Raw genomic sequence first — 18865 nt, 5'->3', positions numbered from 1 at the left:
TCTTTGAGGTGAGACTGCTCTTGTTAATCATCTATTTGCTAGGAGCTTCATATTCTTTATTGAGCAGAATAATAAATCCATCAATATTTTTTGAGGTTTTGAGATATTGACAGCATCTGTTACACAGGAATTGTTAATAAACTCACATATAAGCACCTATATATTAGTAGTGGCTTTCTGAAGTTCTAGGCCATAAGGATTCTGAGAATCCTTTCCCAATTACAGCATTGGGAAAGAATGCTGTAATTGATTCGTGATGTCTGCTATGGACAGAGTGGAGTAAGTGAAAGTATACATAGATATATTTGCTATATATGTGTTCTATAAATTTTAGCTATTATGATGATTGCAACTGTCACAAAATTATTTGTATGTCCCTCTAAAAGTTGCTATGATTTTACATCTTCAGTGCAACATGGAATCAATTAATTGCTTTGGTTACGGTAGTGGTGTATATTATTTTTATTAATCTGGTTGTAAGTACATGTGTATTTTCTGCTGAGAAGAGCTAAAAAACAGAAATTGGAAGTTGCTATTCCTAATCTTACCACCTAAAATACCTATCTGGGAAAAGTCTGTACCATTTATAAAAGTAGAATGAGGGTTGAGAGGAATAAAGGAGAGATGATACTGAGACATGGTCCCAGGTTATCATGAAAGGTTTGCACTGTGTTCCATACTTTTAAAAAATATTCACACAAGGGAGTTGATACAGCATGTTTTGCACTTAGATGGTCCATGACTTTCTGGACTTTCTTCCTGTTTTTTCTCTGGGGCCAGATTTATTTTCTGGGTAAATAGTCATGTTCCTGTCAGCCACAGGGGATTTTCTGAATCCTGAACAGCTGATTTTGTATTCCTGCCCCATTCCCTTACTTGAGAACAGCAATCTGATCAAACCCATATTTTTAAATTTATGTATTTACAGGCATATGGAAGAATAGTTTACAGTCTCAGTACGATTTTTTTTCCCACCACAAATGGAAGAAAAGTGGTTTTTTTTTATTAAACGGTGCTTTATCAGTTCCTTTTTTTCCTTTATTACTGATGACTTCATTCTACTTGAATTCAAGGCTTCAGTTTCTTTGGGGTAAACTAATAGATTATGTATGCGATGTTTGCACCATGTTGATTGAACTCATCTGGTGAGTTTGAACGCAGCTCATGAATTTCCGTAATCAGCAGAAGCCTGTGCATTGGAAACAGACACCATGGTCATCTCATATTACTCAAGAGCTAGGGAAGCTGTTCAAAACAGACTGTGCTGCTTTTCCTGCCTGCCCATGGTTCAGAAAAGCTGATCAAGACTTTTAATTTGTTCTTACTGTCTTTTCTAAGTGCTTAAAGAAAACTTTAAATATAGTAAAGAAAGAGAATTAGAACTATTTTGAGAGTTTTAACACACATATTGGGGGGAAAAAAGGGTACGTGATTCCCAAGGGTTTGTCTTTTCTGAACCAAAGGTATTGGCTGCTGAGTGTCTGTAGAGCACCCAGGAAGCTCAGAACCCCATGCAGACTGTCAGGGAGCAGCCACAAGGCAGCGGTACATCATCCAGTGTGTATTTATCTTACCATTTAGTTTGGGAAGAATGCTTTTCCTCCAAAAGGTGTTTACTCACCTTTTTTTTTTTTTTTTTTTTTTTTGTAATTTACAAACATAGTTGTAAAATATTTTAACAAAATAGATGACCTCTTTCTGTTGCTTTTAGGTAGCTCATATTATCAGATAGCTCATTTAAACTTAGAACTCAAGTGTCATATTTGGGAATCTTTTTGATACACAAGGCTCTTCACACTGGGGCCCTCCCCACCTTTCCAAGCCTCACTTGTCCCTCTTCTCCTTGACCCTCCTGTATTTCTTTAAAATATTCACACAAGGGAGAAGATATAGCATGTTTTACACTTAGCTGGTTCATGACTTTCTGGCCTTTTTTACTGTTTTTATTCCCTAAATGCTGCAGTAGTGATTCTCACGTTCCCATGATGATTGATAAGATGTTATCAATTGAGTTAAAGTAACAAAATGTGTAAGTGATATGCTTCTGTCATTATTAGAATAAATTCAAAATACTCTTAAACTATGGCCGGGTGTGGTGGCTCATTCCTGTAATCTCAGCAGTTTGGGAGGTCGAGGCAGGCAGATCTCTTGAGGTCAGGAGTACTAGACCAGCCTTGCTAATGTGGTAAAACCTCATCTCTACTAAAAATACAAAAAAAAAAAAAAAAAAAAAAAAAAAACCCAAAATCTTGCTGGGCATGGTGGCAGGTGCTTGTAATCCCAGCTATTTGGGATGTTGAAGCAGGAGAATCACTTGAACCCAGGAGACAGAGGTTACAGTGAGCCAAGATCACACCACTGCACTCTAGCCTGGATAACAGAGTAAGACTCTGACAAAAAAAAAAAAAAAAAAAACTTCTTAAACTAAAGTCACCAGAACTCACTTTTCTTCCAGTTTGCTTTGTGAATGAGAGAGGAAAGGGAACATGCGCCATACACCTGGAATGTGTGTAAGGCAGGACAAAAGTTGAGGACCACTGCTGGCCCAAACTGACTGACTTGAATGTCTCTAAAGCAAGATGCTTTCTCATTGCTGTACTTTGCACTGCCCTTCCTTCTATCTGGAATATCCTTATCTCACATGTCTAGCTGTTGAGCACCTTTGCATCCTTCAAGCCTCAGCTGACGTGTCACCTCCTCCATGGAGCCTTCTGTGATCTTCTTCAATGGCCCTGTTCTCACCTTGTCAAAGTTTAAGTACTCTGTGTTCCCATGACCCCAGTGCAAATCTCTGTAATAGCACCAGTCACAGTGAACTGTAAGTCTTCTGTATTCCTCTCTGCCCTCTACCTCCAAGACTATATGTTTTTGCAGGCAAGGTTTTAACATGAGGTCTGGTGCAATGGGGCCCTCAGTTATGCCACAAATGAAACAATAAGTAGAATGACTGTTCAGATCTGCCTGTCATTCTTTTGCTTCCTAGCCCTGAATAATATCATATGATATTGATTCCATGAAAATAACCACAATAACCTAACCTAAGCTGCAAGGGAGCTGCTAGCTGAGCAGCTTGGGGTTGAGCAGATGAGTTACTAGAAAAGCTGTAATTCCTAAGAGGAAGTACTGGCTGAAATACAGACAGAAGAATCTTAGATAAGCACATTCTACTATATACCAGATTCCCCCATCTTTTTTAAAAAACAAAAACTTTTTTACCTTTTTTTTTTTTACTGTAACTTTTTTTTTTTAAACAAAGTCTAACTTTTTTTTTTTTTTTTAAACAAAGTCTTGCTCTGTCACCAGGCTGAAGTGCAGTGGCATGACCTCAGCTCAAAGCAGCCTCCGCCTCCCAGGTTCAAGAGATCCTCCTGCCTCAGCCTCCAGAGTAGCTGGGACTATAGGTGCACACCACCATGCTCAGCTAATTTTTGTATTTTTAGTAGGAATGGGGTTTCACCATGTTAGCCATGATGGTCTCGATCTCTTCATCTCATGATATACCTGCCTCAGCCTCCCAAAGTGCTGAGATTACAGGTGTGAGTCACCATGCCCAGCTACTGTCAACCTTCTTTACTCATGCCCTAACTGTAACCATATATTGACATGTATCCCATCCCCACCCCCTAGTCCCAAAATTCATGAGCCTTATGGAAATGAATGCTGCCATATGCCAACCCTGTCTCATATCCAGCCTTCAGGTCAAACAACAGGAGCTTTGTTCCAAATCAGCAATACTTATTTGAGAAAGTGAGATATCCATATTAAAACATGACAAAACTCTGTATGATTAATAAAAAAAAAAAAGGTAGGTCTTTAAAGGCATTTATAAGTCCCAAGTCAGACATTTGACCCTTGGAACTAAAAGTAGGCATGTAAAGGCCATGTTTTGTTCATTTTTATGACAGATTTTGCCATTTTCCTGGCATATTTGAATTACATTATTGAATATTCCAAATTTGGATGTCAACTCCTTTAACAAGAAGATCCAAAAGTGACTTCAAAGATGATATATACTGTGTGACTCTGATTATCTGTCTACATTCTGTAGTGGCCGTCCCACGGGTGGAAGCACTGACCGTATCCAGAAGTTGCGGAAAGAGTATTATCAGGCTCGGAGAGAAGGTTTCTCTTTATATGAAGAAGATGAAGGAAGAGCAAGGCCATCTGATTATGACCTTCTCTGGGTAAGCTCATGCATGATTTCAGTCATTGAAGTCATCTTTTCTAAGAATGTTTAGAGCAGAAGGACATGCTCAAGAATGTTTTGTACATATCAGATTATATTCAGGTTTCTTGGGCTTCATAGATAGGAACATTATGCAAACCACACCATATTCTCCCACAGAAGCTGCTTATGGACATCAAACCACATGTATGCACAGTAGTTCATTCTGATTTCTCTCATACTTCCTGTTATATGCCAACTGGTTTGGGGGAAGCAGAAGTTAGCTACTTTAAACAGGACAACAGATCTTTGTCACCATCTACTGAGCCTTGATTCTTGCAACACAAGCCATCTCTCCTTTGGAAAATGGTGATTAGAAGTAAATTTCAAAGGGGTTATCGTGGGAGATGTCTGTTGTTTGTTTACTAGATCTGAGCACTTCACATTCTGCTGATCTTACTGGCATACTAGGATGGATTTATTTTGAGCTAAGGGCAGTTTTTGTATTATAGGATTCTTTTTGCTAAATCCTTCGACATTTAGGGAACAGAAGAGAATATAGTGACCACTAAAGAAAAACTCATTGGGTTTTTTTAGCATAGCATGATTCACTCTCTCATTGTTTTCAAGAAGCAAGTCTGTGCCTACAAGATACACTTAACTCTTGAGCATCTACAAAAATGCCCAGGAAGAGGGTGCTTAGAATTGCATGAAATGTGTACATCAGATGTGTAGAACAGTGCTAGATATAGAGCTGGTGCTCAGCAATGGTTAGTTCTTGTTACTGACATATTATTGGAGCAGAACTGAACATGGTAATATTAGTGTCCTTGCTGGGGTTCAGTTCTCACTCACCCTCTAATGATTTCTGCCTTCTGCTAGGAATTTTAGTGCTGCTCTGAGAACCAGGTAAGGGACGCTGTTATCCCTGGTGCCCATGAAAGATACCAGCTCCTTTGAAAGGCAAATCTATTAAGACAGGTTTCCTTTCCTGAGTTTCACCCTCATGTTTATGTTCATAAGGTCAGGGTGGGGAGAATAGAGTCCGGCAACTGAGCCAATTCTCTCTAGTTCTTACATCTGTCAAGGGGGGCCTGTCATGTGTGCACCTCTACACTGGGGCGTGAAAATCAGTTTCAGGATCCACCACTGTTGGGCAGAGCAATCAAAACTCCTCGGCCCAGAAGATTGCACCTGTATAATGGACTTTCAAACACTAATCCGAAGTGTACAGTACTCATAGGCAATCTCAAGCCAAGTGGCTTCAGCCCCTTTGGACAGAAGCAGCCTGAGACTATGGATCAGAACAAACAGCTCTTTATTGGTTTTATTACAGATGTTAGGATTAAACAGAATGACACCTAGCGTGATGGGAAAACATGTCTCTTAGCTTCTCTATAGCAGAAGAGAAAGATTTCCACAGAATCACAGATTAGATAACAATTCACTCAGTTTCAAAGTTGATCGAGATCGATTTACTGCCTTTGACAAGAGATGTGAACTACTTGTTAGGTGAGGCTCAGTTCCCTTGATAAGCCAAACAAGCAATAAAATAAAGGAAAGTCATTTCCACTGTACCCAAAACAGAGCACCATGTCCACTGCATTGAAAAGTGCTCTATCTCATAACCACTATGAATTCCTATGAGCAAAATAAGACAAATAATTTTAGACAAAATAGTCCTGGTTGTTTTGACCTGATTTTATATGATTTCCTTACATCAAGCTGAAAGGATGATGGTGCTTAACTGTCATGAGACTTGAAGTTTCCTCTGACCCTCACCAAACCTGAGCTAGATAACTATACCCCTGGGTGCTCCCTTTTTTAATGATTCTATTTTTATGCCAAGTAAACGTGTAACCAGACCATCTAGTGAGTAAAAAAGTATCTCTAGTTTAATTTGTGTTTCCCATGCTCCGGTGTGTTGAGCTCTGCCAAAAGCGACTGATTTTATGTTTCCCAGACAATTGGGGTCTGAGGCTTCCCAAAGGGATGCTTGGGAAATGCACTGCCATAAAAGACGAGTGTTCTTTGTGATTGCCTGTGATACTCCAAGCCAGGGATTAGAATCTCAGCATCCTTTCCTCTCCTCTCCCCACGCCAAGGAAAAACACTAGTGTCTTTTGTTCAGCTTAGGCCTGAGAAATTACGCTGTTGTCTTGGCACTTTTGGAGAGATCTAGGAAAGCAAGTTTAGAAAGTTAACATTTCATTCCTGTCAGGCGGCCAGACCCAACAAGGCAGCTTTTATGAGAATGTGGTTCCTAGAAAGGCAGGTCTTCAGCGTCACCACCAGGGCCCTTGCTAAAATCAGATCACGGTTGCGTGAAAGGGAAGAATGGGGCCCAGGAGAGACCCTGAGGGAATGCGCCAGGTGGTCATCAAGGATTCTGACCCACAATTCTTAAAATAGGATATTGACTTTGATCCTTCGCGTAAACACTAAAGCAGTCCAACTTCTTTAACAAAACCACTGCGTGGACCAGCATCATCAGAAATAATGTTATGCACTTAGAACTCCCCCAAGTCCAGTGCCTCTGGTTGGGAGGCCTGATGAGTGTTTTCTGGAGTCATTCTATACTGGGGAACTTCCGAACTATTGAGAAGGAAATTACAAAGATAAGTTACCTAATAACTACTTGTAAACTCATTTAAAAATAGGCCAGCAGAATGAAAGTATGCTCACAAAGGTCTTCAAAGCCAAAATAATGAAAATCACCACTTGAAAGTTTATTAGGGTCTATGAATATTTTTAAATATATATATATATATATATATATATATATATATATATATATGAATAATGCTTTTTCTTTGGCTTGCCCTGGACTTTCTACATCTTCCCAGATCATCTTGTATGTAGTTCTCTACCATTATTGCACCTGCCCAGTGGCCTGGAGTCTAAGATTTTTCTTACTAATCCCTTGGGTACTTACTTGCTTTCATACCTGTCTTCTCTTCCCTCTCCTTTCTCCTCTCTCCTCTCACCTCTCCTCTCTCCTCTCCCCTGATTCCTATTACATTTTAACAAATATTTTCTAAATCTTAGTGTAGACCAGGTGCTGGTAACAAGAATATGACATTACTTCTATCTTGGAGGAACTCATGATCTAGCCAGAAATACAGATCTCTAAGCCTAAACAAAACAGAGCAATAATATATGTGATAAATGCTATAGTCTAGAGAGGTATTAGCTTCTATATGTACTCAGAGTAGTTAATTCTGTTGGAGGTACACAGTTGGATACAGAGGGCTCAGAAACGTATAGAGACAATTTGGGAATTGCCTCAACTGACATGCTTTGTTCTTTTATTCTCAAATTTGTTGGATTTTTTTTTCTTTTCCAAAGGATCTCCCAATTTATTCACTTTGTTTTAAAATAAATAAAAACACACATACTGTAAGGTTTGTAAATATGGACTCGAGACCTTAAAATCTTTTCAGCTGCTCTGTTTTGTAACTGTTTTCCCTTCTTAGCTCTGAAAAGCTGTAAAGCACAAGTTGAAAGAATTTCAGTGGCTGCAAGTGAAACAGTCTGGTGAGTTTTTATAGGCCCAATTAAGTAAGCAAGATATGCTTGCTGTGAAGTGTTAATATTTGCCAGAAGAAAACATAATACCTGTTATCTGCTGGTATTTTATTTTTTGTAAAACTTACCACAGTCCTCTGACAATAGGCTGCTTTTTTTATTAGAAGATAAAGCTGATCTGCTTATTTAACAGCAGAATGAATATCCTGTAAATAATTTCAGCAGTGAGATGCCTCTGAAGTTTTCTAAAAATATTAGTGCCTTTATTATTGTCATTTTCAAGAGCTGAATAACATGTATCATTATCCCCCCCCCACCTTTTTTTTTTTTTTAATCTTTGACTAAATCAGAAGAATGTTTATAAAAGAAGTTTGTAGGCACATGCTTGGGAAGGGAGGGCATTTGTTTATATATGGAAAAAAGCGAGAGAGCGTCCTAAACTAGCATGATATACTGTCATTAAAAATATGGTGCTGGCCAGGCATGGTGGCTCACGCCTGTAATCCCAGCACTTTAGGAGGCCAAGGCAGGTGGAGCACAAAGTCAAGAGATCAAGACCATCCTGACCAACATGGTGAAACCCCATCTCTACTAAATATACAAAAATTAGCTGGGCCTGGTGGGAGGGGCCTGTAGTCCCAGCTACTCAGGAGGCTGAGGCAGAAGAATTGCCTGAACCCGGGAAGCAGAGATTGCAATGAGCCAAGATCACGCCACTGCACTCCAGCTTGGCAACAGAGCGAGTGAGACTCCGTCTCAAAAAACAACAAAACAAAAACAAAAAACATGGTAAACACGGATCTCTCTGGCACAGAGGATTGGCTCAGATACATCACAGTTGAGATAGTTGGGTGAATAAATGTAAACATCTGAAAGACTTGTTCACCCTTTTATGAAGATGGCCAACTTGAAGAAACATACTTGGCCACTGATCTGGACAATGAAAGACAAATCCGGTGAATTTTGTACTCAGAGGAAAGAGAAAACACAATGCTGAAATTATGCTAACCATCTTAAGGAAAGGATTGAAAATGGAATGTGCAATAGCCAAAAAAGTATAAAAGCCATCAGAAGGTTTTCCCTAAACACCAGAAGATAAGAGGATGAGTGTTGTCAAGGGTCTGATACCAGAGTAGAGATTTATATGTATTTTCCTTGTCTGTTCCTTAAAAGCATCTGATGAAAACTAAGTACATTGATGAACAATTCTGGTTGAGTCAATAGCTCTTAGATTCCAAAAAACAGAAACCTAAATCAAGCTGACCTGATTCATAAAGAAAATTTTGTTGACTTCTTTCAGGGAAATCCATAAGCATATTCTGACTTCAGGCAAAGCTGGATCCAGCTCTTCCAGACAGGCTATCAGATGTCTCTTTTCTCATCTTTCAGCTTTGCTATTCTCTCTGCAGACACCATTCTGATGAGGCTACCTGAGATAGAAAGACAGCCATCAGCAGCTTCAATACAACAATTCCATAGGAAGAGATGGTGTCTGCATAGATTAAGAAACATCCTGGAACTTATATTCAGCACAATGCTCAATAGCACTTATTGACTCAGCCTGGATCACGTGTCCACTTCTGAACCAACCCTCATGGCCAGACAGAAGCAATATTCTTAGACTCAAACTAGGTCACAAGACCACCTCTGGAACTAGACAGTAAGGTCAAGTCCACCCAGTCTCCATAAATAAGGATAGGTGAAGAGAGAGTCCTCAAAGGAAAATCAAGGTGCTGTTAACAGGGAAAGGGAAAATAGATGCTAGACACAATTACAAATTGTCTACAACAACTTTGAGTTTTAATAAGGATATAAACTTTCTTCATCTTTTTAGATTTTCAAGGAAAGAGAATGAAAAACCTTATTATTTATGTATTCTGTTTATCATTAGAAAGAATAGATCTATTATCAAACTTAAATTTGCTGTCGTTATTTGTTATGTAAAAGAGAAAGAAAATTCACTTTTGTCTTTTGGTTCATTATCTTTGAACTATCCCAGGAACCCAGATGATGTCACTGAATTATTCATGAGAAATTTTCAGACCTCTGGAACTTTATTTATATAGGCAAATGGCGTTTTAGTTCACTTCAGACCTAGCAATTCACCCCAGGAGAAGCAATAGAATTCTTTGGAAGGACTAAAGTTGCTCTCTTTCTTTACATAGAGTCGCTCTATCTATAGCCTCATGGACTGCTGTCTTGTGACAAGCACATGTTCTGTTCTTAAAACCTTTAAAAGGTGATATGGGGTAAAGAATTAGAGCCATTAAATATTTGTATCCAGGCTGGGTGCGGTGGCTCATGCTTCTAATATCAGCCCTTGGGGAGGCTGAAGTGGGAGGATCACTTGAGCCCAATAGTTTGGGAAACACAGTAAAACCCTACCTCTACAAAAAAAAAACCCAAAGAAACAGAAAAAAAACAAAAACAAAAACAAAATTATCTGGGTGTGGTGGTGTGCATCTGTAGTTCCAGCTACATGAGAGGCTGAGACAGGAGGATTGCTGGAGTCCAGGAGGTCAAGGCTGCAGAGAGCCGTAATCATGCCACTGCACTCCAGCCTCAGCAACAGAGCAAGACCATTTCTCCAAAAAAAAAAAAAAAAAAGAAAAGAAAAGAAAAACAGTTTGTATCCAGAAACTGCTGCAATTGGGCTGCTCCCACACAATGGGCAATCCCTTCTCAGTTGATAAGCCTTCTTGAGCTCCATCCCAAAGGTTCCCTCCCAGTGACTGACTTCATCAACACATCCCTTGATTTCCAGAAACAGTGGAACTGAGTTGGAAAGCAATACCAAGTCAGAGAAAAAGAAGAGAGAAAATCATGAGTAAATATTACACGAGTTTTAGAAAGGCCTGAAGTTTTATTGAACTCGTGACTGGTAAAACATCAAATGCCACTGGAACAGTTGAGATTTGCTCACTTAGATTTCAGCAAGTAGCAAAACAAAAAATTGAGAAAAGAAGAGGTTAAAATAAATTGAATTTTTTGCCGTTGTTGTTGGTAGCTTTGGCCCTTTTATGTTTCAGTGTGTCTTTCACAGGAATTTGTTGACATATAAGCTATATGGGAGAAGATCTAAAGTATACATGTGAGTGAAGTTCTAGCTTTTAAATATGGCATAGATCAATTTGAAAGGAAGAAACATGTTTACAGTGTCCCCAACATAGAAATAAACTGTGTTCCAGAAGTACATTTAGAAGTTGGCAATTTAGAACTAGGAATGGATTTTTCCCATAGGGAAAAAATATATATATTGTTTGTTAGGATCCCAAACCAGTCTACAGAAACCCACTAAAATCAAAATCAAATAACCTTGTGCTAATCACAGAACAATAACCTTGAAGCAGAAACAGGGAGCTATCTAAGCCAGGAGAACAACAGGAAATTCTCTTTCTCCCTCCCCTCTTTTTTGAACACAATTTTTGGGACACTCTCTGGGCCCTTCCCATCTACTGGTCTTTATGTCTGGTTCCCTGGTTCCCTGACCCTTAGTTCCCCTACCTCCCCATCATGGCACCCCACTTAAGCCCACTCCTCCCCCAAAGTGTTCAGGCATCCAGAGTTACTTCTCTGCCCCATCCCTCAACAAAGTTACCATTCTCAGTACAGCTCATCTCAGTAGTACTTTGTGGATCAGACAAATCTGATCCGTAAAGTTTGTAGGGATAGTCAAGGAGGAGGGAACAGGAGAGGGGCTAATGGAATGTACTCCTGGAACAGGAGTATTAGAGCTATTCCTGATGCCCTGTTGCTACTACACTAGCCTTGGATTCTCCAGCACTTCTCTTTTCATGTATGGAGCCCAAGCGTCCATGGATCCCCTGTCTGACACTGCCTGTGGGCAGTGACCTGATCCCGAGAGTGGCTCTGATTCCTCCAGCAAACTGGCCCTCACTTTCTAAAGGAAGCCTTTGGTTTCTGGCTCTGCCCTCTGTGGCCCATTTGCTACAACTAACACGGGCCGTGATGCCTCAGCCCTGCCTGAAAATCTGCCCTGAAGATAACTCCTGTCTACTCATCCTGTCTTTCAAAACACACAGATGTCCTGACTTTTGGAACTACTAATTTAGCAGATATGGGAAGCATTTTAGCACAGGATGTGAGACCAGAGATTGTGAAGCTAGGCTGCCTGAGTTCCCATCCAGGCTGTACCCCTTATTCACTAGCTGAGTTTGGGCAGTTTATTTTACCTCTCTGTCTGCTTTAAAAGTAAGATAATAGTACTATCTCCTTGAAGTACTGTGATACATATATGATTACATGTAAAGCACTTTGAATAGTTTCTAAACATGTAGGAATTGTCAATAAACATGAGGAGTTGTTAAGTGGTACACATATCAAGGTATTTTGAAGTAACACAGACAAGCCTTCTGTCTTAGTCGTTATTGGAGCTCCTCAGCCTCTTTGGTTATTCCAGAGCCCTTGGACATTACACAGCACACAAAGCCTTGAGGGTGGCCTTCACATCCTGCTCACCCTGGTTACCACTGAGATGCCCAGGGTCACTTCAGGTGGTAACTGTCAAGCTTGGTTGTCAGGCACTTTTGGCAAATTCCATTGGTCCAAAGGTCAGTGTCTATTTGCCTCTCTCCCACACACATACTTTTCCTTCAAATCCTTTCATCCCTGACCCTGGGGGCACACCTAATCTCTTTAATGAGCTTACGCTAAAAACAAAGACTAGAAGAAAGTTGACTTCTAGCAGCTTCTGCCTTCACCTCTGCAAAGACCCTAAAGCAAAGAAATACCAGGGTCCAGTTAAGGACTTAAAATAGGAGAGTGGAATACAAAGAGAATATACACAAATTATTTACTTAATAAAGTATACTACAACCAGATTGTTAATAAAAATGGCATCATTTACTCAACTGCAGACTCTACCTTATATAAGCTATTCCATACACTAGTTCAGCAAGGTACATATCTTTAATCCAGTTTTTTAGATAAGAAAAGGAAGGTTCCAAGAGGTTGCCTCATGGCCACACAATCATTAGCAAAGCTGATTTTCAAATCCCTACTAACTTCCAGTGAAAAGAGAGAGGAAAGCTCCTGTGGCTGATGTTGAAATACTTCTTAAGATGTATGAAAGAAAAGACATGTGGATGCTCATCTGTAAGCCCTACAAACACTGTCTTCTGCCTTTGTTAAACTACTCTTGAATTATCACTCTTAATTTGTTTTTGAACCCAACAGTACTAAACCAAAACCAAAGTGTGGTGTTGTTTTATCAGTCCTTTGTCAAAGTCTAAGTGAAATCATTCTTTTTATGCTGTAATCAAATAAGTTATCCATGTCTGGCTCAAACTCAAACCTAAATAGCAAAGAACAGAAAAAGAAAGTTCAGAAACACATGATTTTTCCATAGTATGTCAAAAAACCCTGTGCTATACTTCTATTAGAGTGAAAAAAAGATTTCTTTCTGCTTTTAATGAGCAATTAATTCCAGTTCAGGATGTCGAGTTTAGAATAGGTTAACTTCCCCCAAACCACAGCCGTTTGTGTTGGATCATGGTTAAAACTCCAAATTCCAACTTCTACAATAATAACATTCTTTTCTTCTACTGCAATGGGAGAAATGACCATTTTATGTAACATAAGAAAAACTATAGCAGAAAACCCTATGAATTCCAGATTTCTTAAACTGTTCTCAAAGCTGTTTAAATCAGTTGGGTACATTTTATTTTAGCAGTGCTTAAATGTTCTAAAATAAACTTTGGGTACTAAATAAAAAAATGAAGATGTCTGGAGTTGAAGAAATGAACATCTATCTAACTAGTATTTATAGCAATGTATCACTTAAATTTGACAACAATTAAAAGTCCACATAAGCCGTGTTTGTGTTCAGATCCTGTGGCCTGGGATGTCCCCTCACACAGTGCCCTGACTGCGGCCAGCCAATCAGGTCACTACAGCAGCCATCTTGTTCTTTCAGTTTTAGGAAATTTTTGACCAAGAGTCATTCTGAGATTTAACATCATTTGGTTCTTATTAAATAGTAACTAGTCTGATGTTGTGATGGGAAAAAGAAAATTCACAGAAAGCTAACCACTGAAAGGAAGACAGGAAGCACACTTGAATCAAAGAAAACCCTAAAATGAGAATGATCACTACAGTAGTATTGGAATTGCCATTCTCCACAAGAAGAATGACCACTTTTGAATACAATTGTAATGATGCATACTAAAGTCTGTGACTTTACAGGCCTCCTATGAATCTCATTAATGTCTTTGTATTTCATTCTGAGCCTTGAAATCACAGTGCGAAATTTTCAGAGGGTTTATGAAAGAGTGCAAAAGTTGATACCGCTGAATTTTAGCAAGACCGACGGGAAAACTTCCCACTTATTTTGGTAAATGATCTAAGAAGAAAGTATATAATATGTTGTTATTATAAACCATTGAGAAATAGTCTCTTTTCTACTTTCAAGATGAGGCTTTTGTGATGCAGTGGAGTATTTAGGTTTTATCTCCACGAAGCTTTCTTCGAATGATCATTCTGTGTCATCTCTCAGTCACAGACATAGCTCCATTGCCTAGGCAGCAAAGTCAAAGTTGCACATGAGACAAATGTATTTTCTGCAATTTTCCATTTCTTCATTGGTTTATTCATTCAGTGGATACTCAACAATTTATGAATGCATAGGAAAGTGTACACAATTGTATCATCAACACTTACCTACAAGGAAGGAAAACTTGATAGGTGGATGTGTATATCTGTCTGTCTGTGTATCAAGATGCGTGATTTGAAGTTTCTCTTTTAGAGAAACAGTAGGAAATGCTGTATGAGAAAGATGTTCCCCATCACAACCTGATGTCTTTTCTTTAATTAACCTTCTGACTCACTCTATAATATTAGATAATCCAAACCACGTAGAGACACCTGCACTTTTCACTTGCGTTTTCCCATTCTCACTAATTGCCAGTGTCACAGATTGTTTCTGAATAGCAAATTTATTTTAGTTTTAAGTTTTTATATCTATAACCTACTTTTTTCCTTTATTTTTTTTTTTTAGTATGAACCAGGTTTCCTGTTTTCTATGCAATTCCCTTTGTGGTAATTTCCCGGATTTAAATTGCTAGGCGTACTTCGGCAACAATGCACAATATGTGTATGTGGTTATAAGGGAATCAGAGACTCTCATTTCAGAGGAGGAAATTGTGGTCTCACAATTAACGTGAATGATAGCAAGAAGAAATCTTTTTAAAGCAGGACTTGAATTGATGATCAGGAAAAAAAAAAATGCTATGGGATTTAGGAGGTTGTGGCTTTCCTGTGGCTCTAGAACTATTTTGCCTTTTCCCAGTTTCAGAAAATGAATAACTTTCTCCTTTCTATGTATGTATGGGTGTGTGTGTGTGTGTGTGTCTGTGTATGGTTAAAAAATCTAATTCCTGAATACATGATGATGGTGGGGGGGTGGACAGATGACAGGCAAACAGGAAAGAACTGACATTTTTTTAATCAAGCATTCAAATTTTCCACTTTATTGATTCATAAGTTTAATTTATCAAAGATTTGAGTACCTTCCCATTTAGAAACTTAAAGAGTTTCCTAGCTTTCTTAAAGATTTTATCTCCAAAATAAGACAGAAAACTGTTAATATCCTATAATCAACTAAGGACAAGAATAAAGTCATTTTCACTTACGTTCTGTCCCTTTGGCCCAGGATTGGAGAACAGAATTTCAAAGTGTGTGGCTCCTTAGTCATACATTCATTTATTAATTAATGTGTTAGACCTTTACTCAGTGGCAACCTAGTGCCAGACATTTACTTGACTCTGAGGGATCAAAAATGAATAAGGAGTTCATGTCTGCTGGGAAAGGCAGACAGGAAACATAATTTCAAATATAATGAGATATTTAGGAGTAGTTATACAGGAAGAAATTGATAAGTGAATGCATAGGAAAGAGAGACTAACCAAGAATTAACGAGATAGATTTGCTTTTATCCCTGTGAAGTTTTCCCCTGTGTGTTCAGCCTTCCCTTTTGTCTGCATTTAGGGCTGTCTGCCTCCAAAGTAAGCTACTAAATCTAAACAATTGCCCTTGGTAATTTTGAAACAGATATAAAGTGGCTTTTATCATATGTTTCATGATGATACTTTTCTTTAAGCGCAACCTCTCCTTTTGAGGATTTGAGCATTTCTGCATCACACTGTCCCAATTACCAACCAAGATCAGCCCTAGAGAGTAGTTTTTCATGTGCCACAACTTATTAGATGATCATACATCAATTAGTTGGTCACTATTGGTGACCAATCATTTCTAAATGATTTTGAATAGGATATATCAAAGGACATAGCAGGTAGTAAATATGGGTATTGGTACAGTTTTTGTTTCACATCCAGTGCATGCACACTCACACTATGTGTGATCATGATAAATTACAAGTCTTCCTATGGATTGTGATTTTAGGAGGCCGAAAAACTCATTTAGACTTGAAGTTCCGTATCTGCTTACTTACTTTTTCTTTTATAAGATCCCAAACGGTACTATTTTACATTAGGAGCTAACAAAGAATTTATTTATTTATTTATTTATTTATTTATTTATTTTTATTTTTTTTGAGACAGAGTCTTGCTGTGTCCCCAGGCTGGAGTGCAGTGACACAATCTCGGCTCACTGCAACCTCCACCTCCTGGGTTCAGGTGATTCTTCTGCCTCAGCCTCCCAAGTAGCTGGGACCACAGGTGCATGCCACCACATCTGGTTAATTTTTGCATTTTTAGTAGAGACGGGGTTTCACCATGTTGGCCAGGATGGTCTCGATCTCTTGACCTTGTGATCTGCCCACCTCAGCCTCCCAAAGTGCTCGGGTTACAGGTGTGAGCCACCATGCCCAGCACAAAGAAATTTTTAAATAAACATTGTTGAATAAATCTTATCTGAAACACATAATGAATGGCACACTGTTTGCTTTTCTTGTTTATATCTACACTTCAATACAGATAGATACCTATGGATAGATACATAAAGTTACAAACACAGTTGGCATATATTTAAATGAATTTTAGTTTAATAGCCAATAATTTATGAAATTCTTAAACATATTGAAAGAGAGTACAATTATATAGCCAGAAATACATGGATATACTTGGAATACGCCAGGCTTTCTTTATTCTCCTGAAAATTGCTCTTTTATTTTATATTTAACAAGTTTTTATGTTTTTATTTTTCTTACAGTTTTTTTTTAACTTAAATTTAGGTTAAGGGGTAAATGTGAAGATTTGTTATTTAGGTAAATTCATGTCACAGGGATTTGTTGGACAGATTATTTCATTGCCCAGGAATTAACCCCAGTCAGTACCCAATAGTTACCTTTTCTGCTCCTCTCCCTCCCCCAACCTTCCATCCTCAAGTAGACCCCAGTGTCTGTTGTTTCTTTCTTTGTTTTCATAAGTGCTCGTCATTTAGCTCCTAAAATACAGGACTTGGTTTTCTGTTCCTGCATTAGTTTGTTGAGGAGAATGGCCTACACCTACACCCATGTTTTTTACACAAAAGACATGATCTTGTTATTTTTTATGACTGCATAGTATTCCATGACATATATGTGCCACATTTTCTTTATCCAATCTGTCATTGATGGACATTTAGGTGGATTCTGTGTCTTTGCTATTGTGAATAGTGCTACAATAAACATTTGTGTGGATATGTCTTTATGATAGAATTATTTCTTGCTCTGATTGTTGTGTCTAATGGTGTTTCTGCTTTTAGCTCCTTGAGGAATCACCATACTGCTTTCCACAACAGTTAAACTAATTTACAATTTCACCAACAGTGTATAAGTGTTGCCTTTTCTCTACAACTTTGCCAGCATCTGTTACTTTTTGGCTTTTTAATAACAGCCATTCTGACTGGTGTGAGATAGTATCTCATTGTGGTTTTGATTTGCATTTCTCTATTAATCAGTGATACTGAGATTTTTTCATATGCTTGTGGGCCACATGTATATCTTTTTTTGAAAAGTGTCTGTTCATGTCCTTTGTCCACTTTTTAAGGGGTTGTTTTTCTCTTGTAAATTTAAGTTCCTTCACTTTCACACTGTTGGTGAGAGTGTAAATTAATTCAACCATTGTGGAAGACTATAAATCATTCTATTATGAAGACACCTGCACACATATGTTTATTGTTGCACTGTTCACAATAGCAGGGACTTGGAACCAACCCAAAATGCCCATCAATGATAGACTGGATAAAGAAAATATGGCACATATACACCATGGAATACTATGCAGCCATAAAAAAGAATGAGTTCATGTCCTTTGCAGGGACATGGATGAAACTGGAAACCATCATTCTCAGGAAATTGACACAAGAACAGAAAATCAAACACCTCATGTTCTCACTTATAAGTGGGTGTTGAACAATGAGAACACACGGACACAGGGAGGGGAATATCACACACCAAGGACTCGGGGGTGGGAGGTTAGAGGAGGAATAGCAGGATTAGGGGGATTGGGGAGGGATAGCATTAGGAGAAATACCTAATGTAGATGACGGGGTGATGGATGCAGCAAACCACCATGGCACATGTATACCTATGTAACAAACCTGCATGATCTGAACATGTACTCCAGGACTTAAAGTATAATAAAATAAAATAATTTAAGTTCCTTATAGATGCTGAATATTAAACATTCATCAGATACATAGTTTGCAAATATTTTCTCTTATTCTGTAGGTTGTATGTTTACTCTGTTGATAGTTTCTGTTGCTCTGCAGAAGCCCTTAAATTTAATTAGATCCCATTTGTCAATTTTTGCTTCTATTGTGATTGCTTTTGCTGTCTTTGTCAGGAAATCTTTGACTATTCCTGTGTCCAGGATGGTATTGCCTGGGCTGCCCTCCAGCGTTTTTATAGTTTTGGGTTTTGTATTTAAGTCTTTACTCCATTTTGAGTTGATTTTTGTATATGATAAAAGGAAGGGGTCTAGCTTCAGTCTTCTGCATATGGCTAGCCAGTTATTTCAGCACCATTTATTGAATAGGGAATCTTTTCCCCATTGCTTGTTTTTGTCAGCTTTATCAAAAATCAGGTGGTCATAGGTATGTGTCCTTATTTCTGGGCTCTCTGTTCTGTTCCATTGGTCTGTGTGCCTGGCTTTGTACCAGTACTATACTGTTTTGGTTACTACAGCCCTGTAGTATGGTTTGAAGTCAGGTAAC

The 18865-nt window shown here is 38.5% G+C and overlaps 1 protein-coding gene across 5 annotated transcripts in view; it reads left to right on the top strand.

Annotated features, from left to right (window-relative positions):
- Nucleotides 1-18865, top strand: part of PARD3B (par-3 family cell polarity regulator beta) — a 1103682-nt gene that overhangs the window by 948883 nt on the left and 135934 nt on the right. For all 5 annotated transcript variants that reach the window (XM_074399193.1, XM_003925625.4, XM_074399194.1 and 2 more), the window contains one exon: nt 4049-4184. In XM_074399193.1, coding sequence (XP_074255294.1) covers nt 4049-4184 — 136 coding nt within the window. The remainder of the gene's footprint in view (nt 1-4048; nt 4185-18865) is intronic.

Source organism: Saimiri boliviensis, chromosome 5 (genome assembly GCF_048565385.1).
Source record: "Saimiri boliviensis isolate mSaiBol1 chromosome 5, mSaiBol1.pri, whole genome shotgun sequence".
Taxonomy (NCBI): domain Eukaryota; kingdom Metazoa; phylum Chordata; class Mammalia; order Primates; family Cebidae; genus Saimiri; species Saimiri boliviensis.
This window is presented reverse-complemented; position numbering and strand designations above follow the sequence as displayed.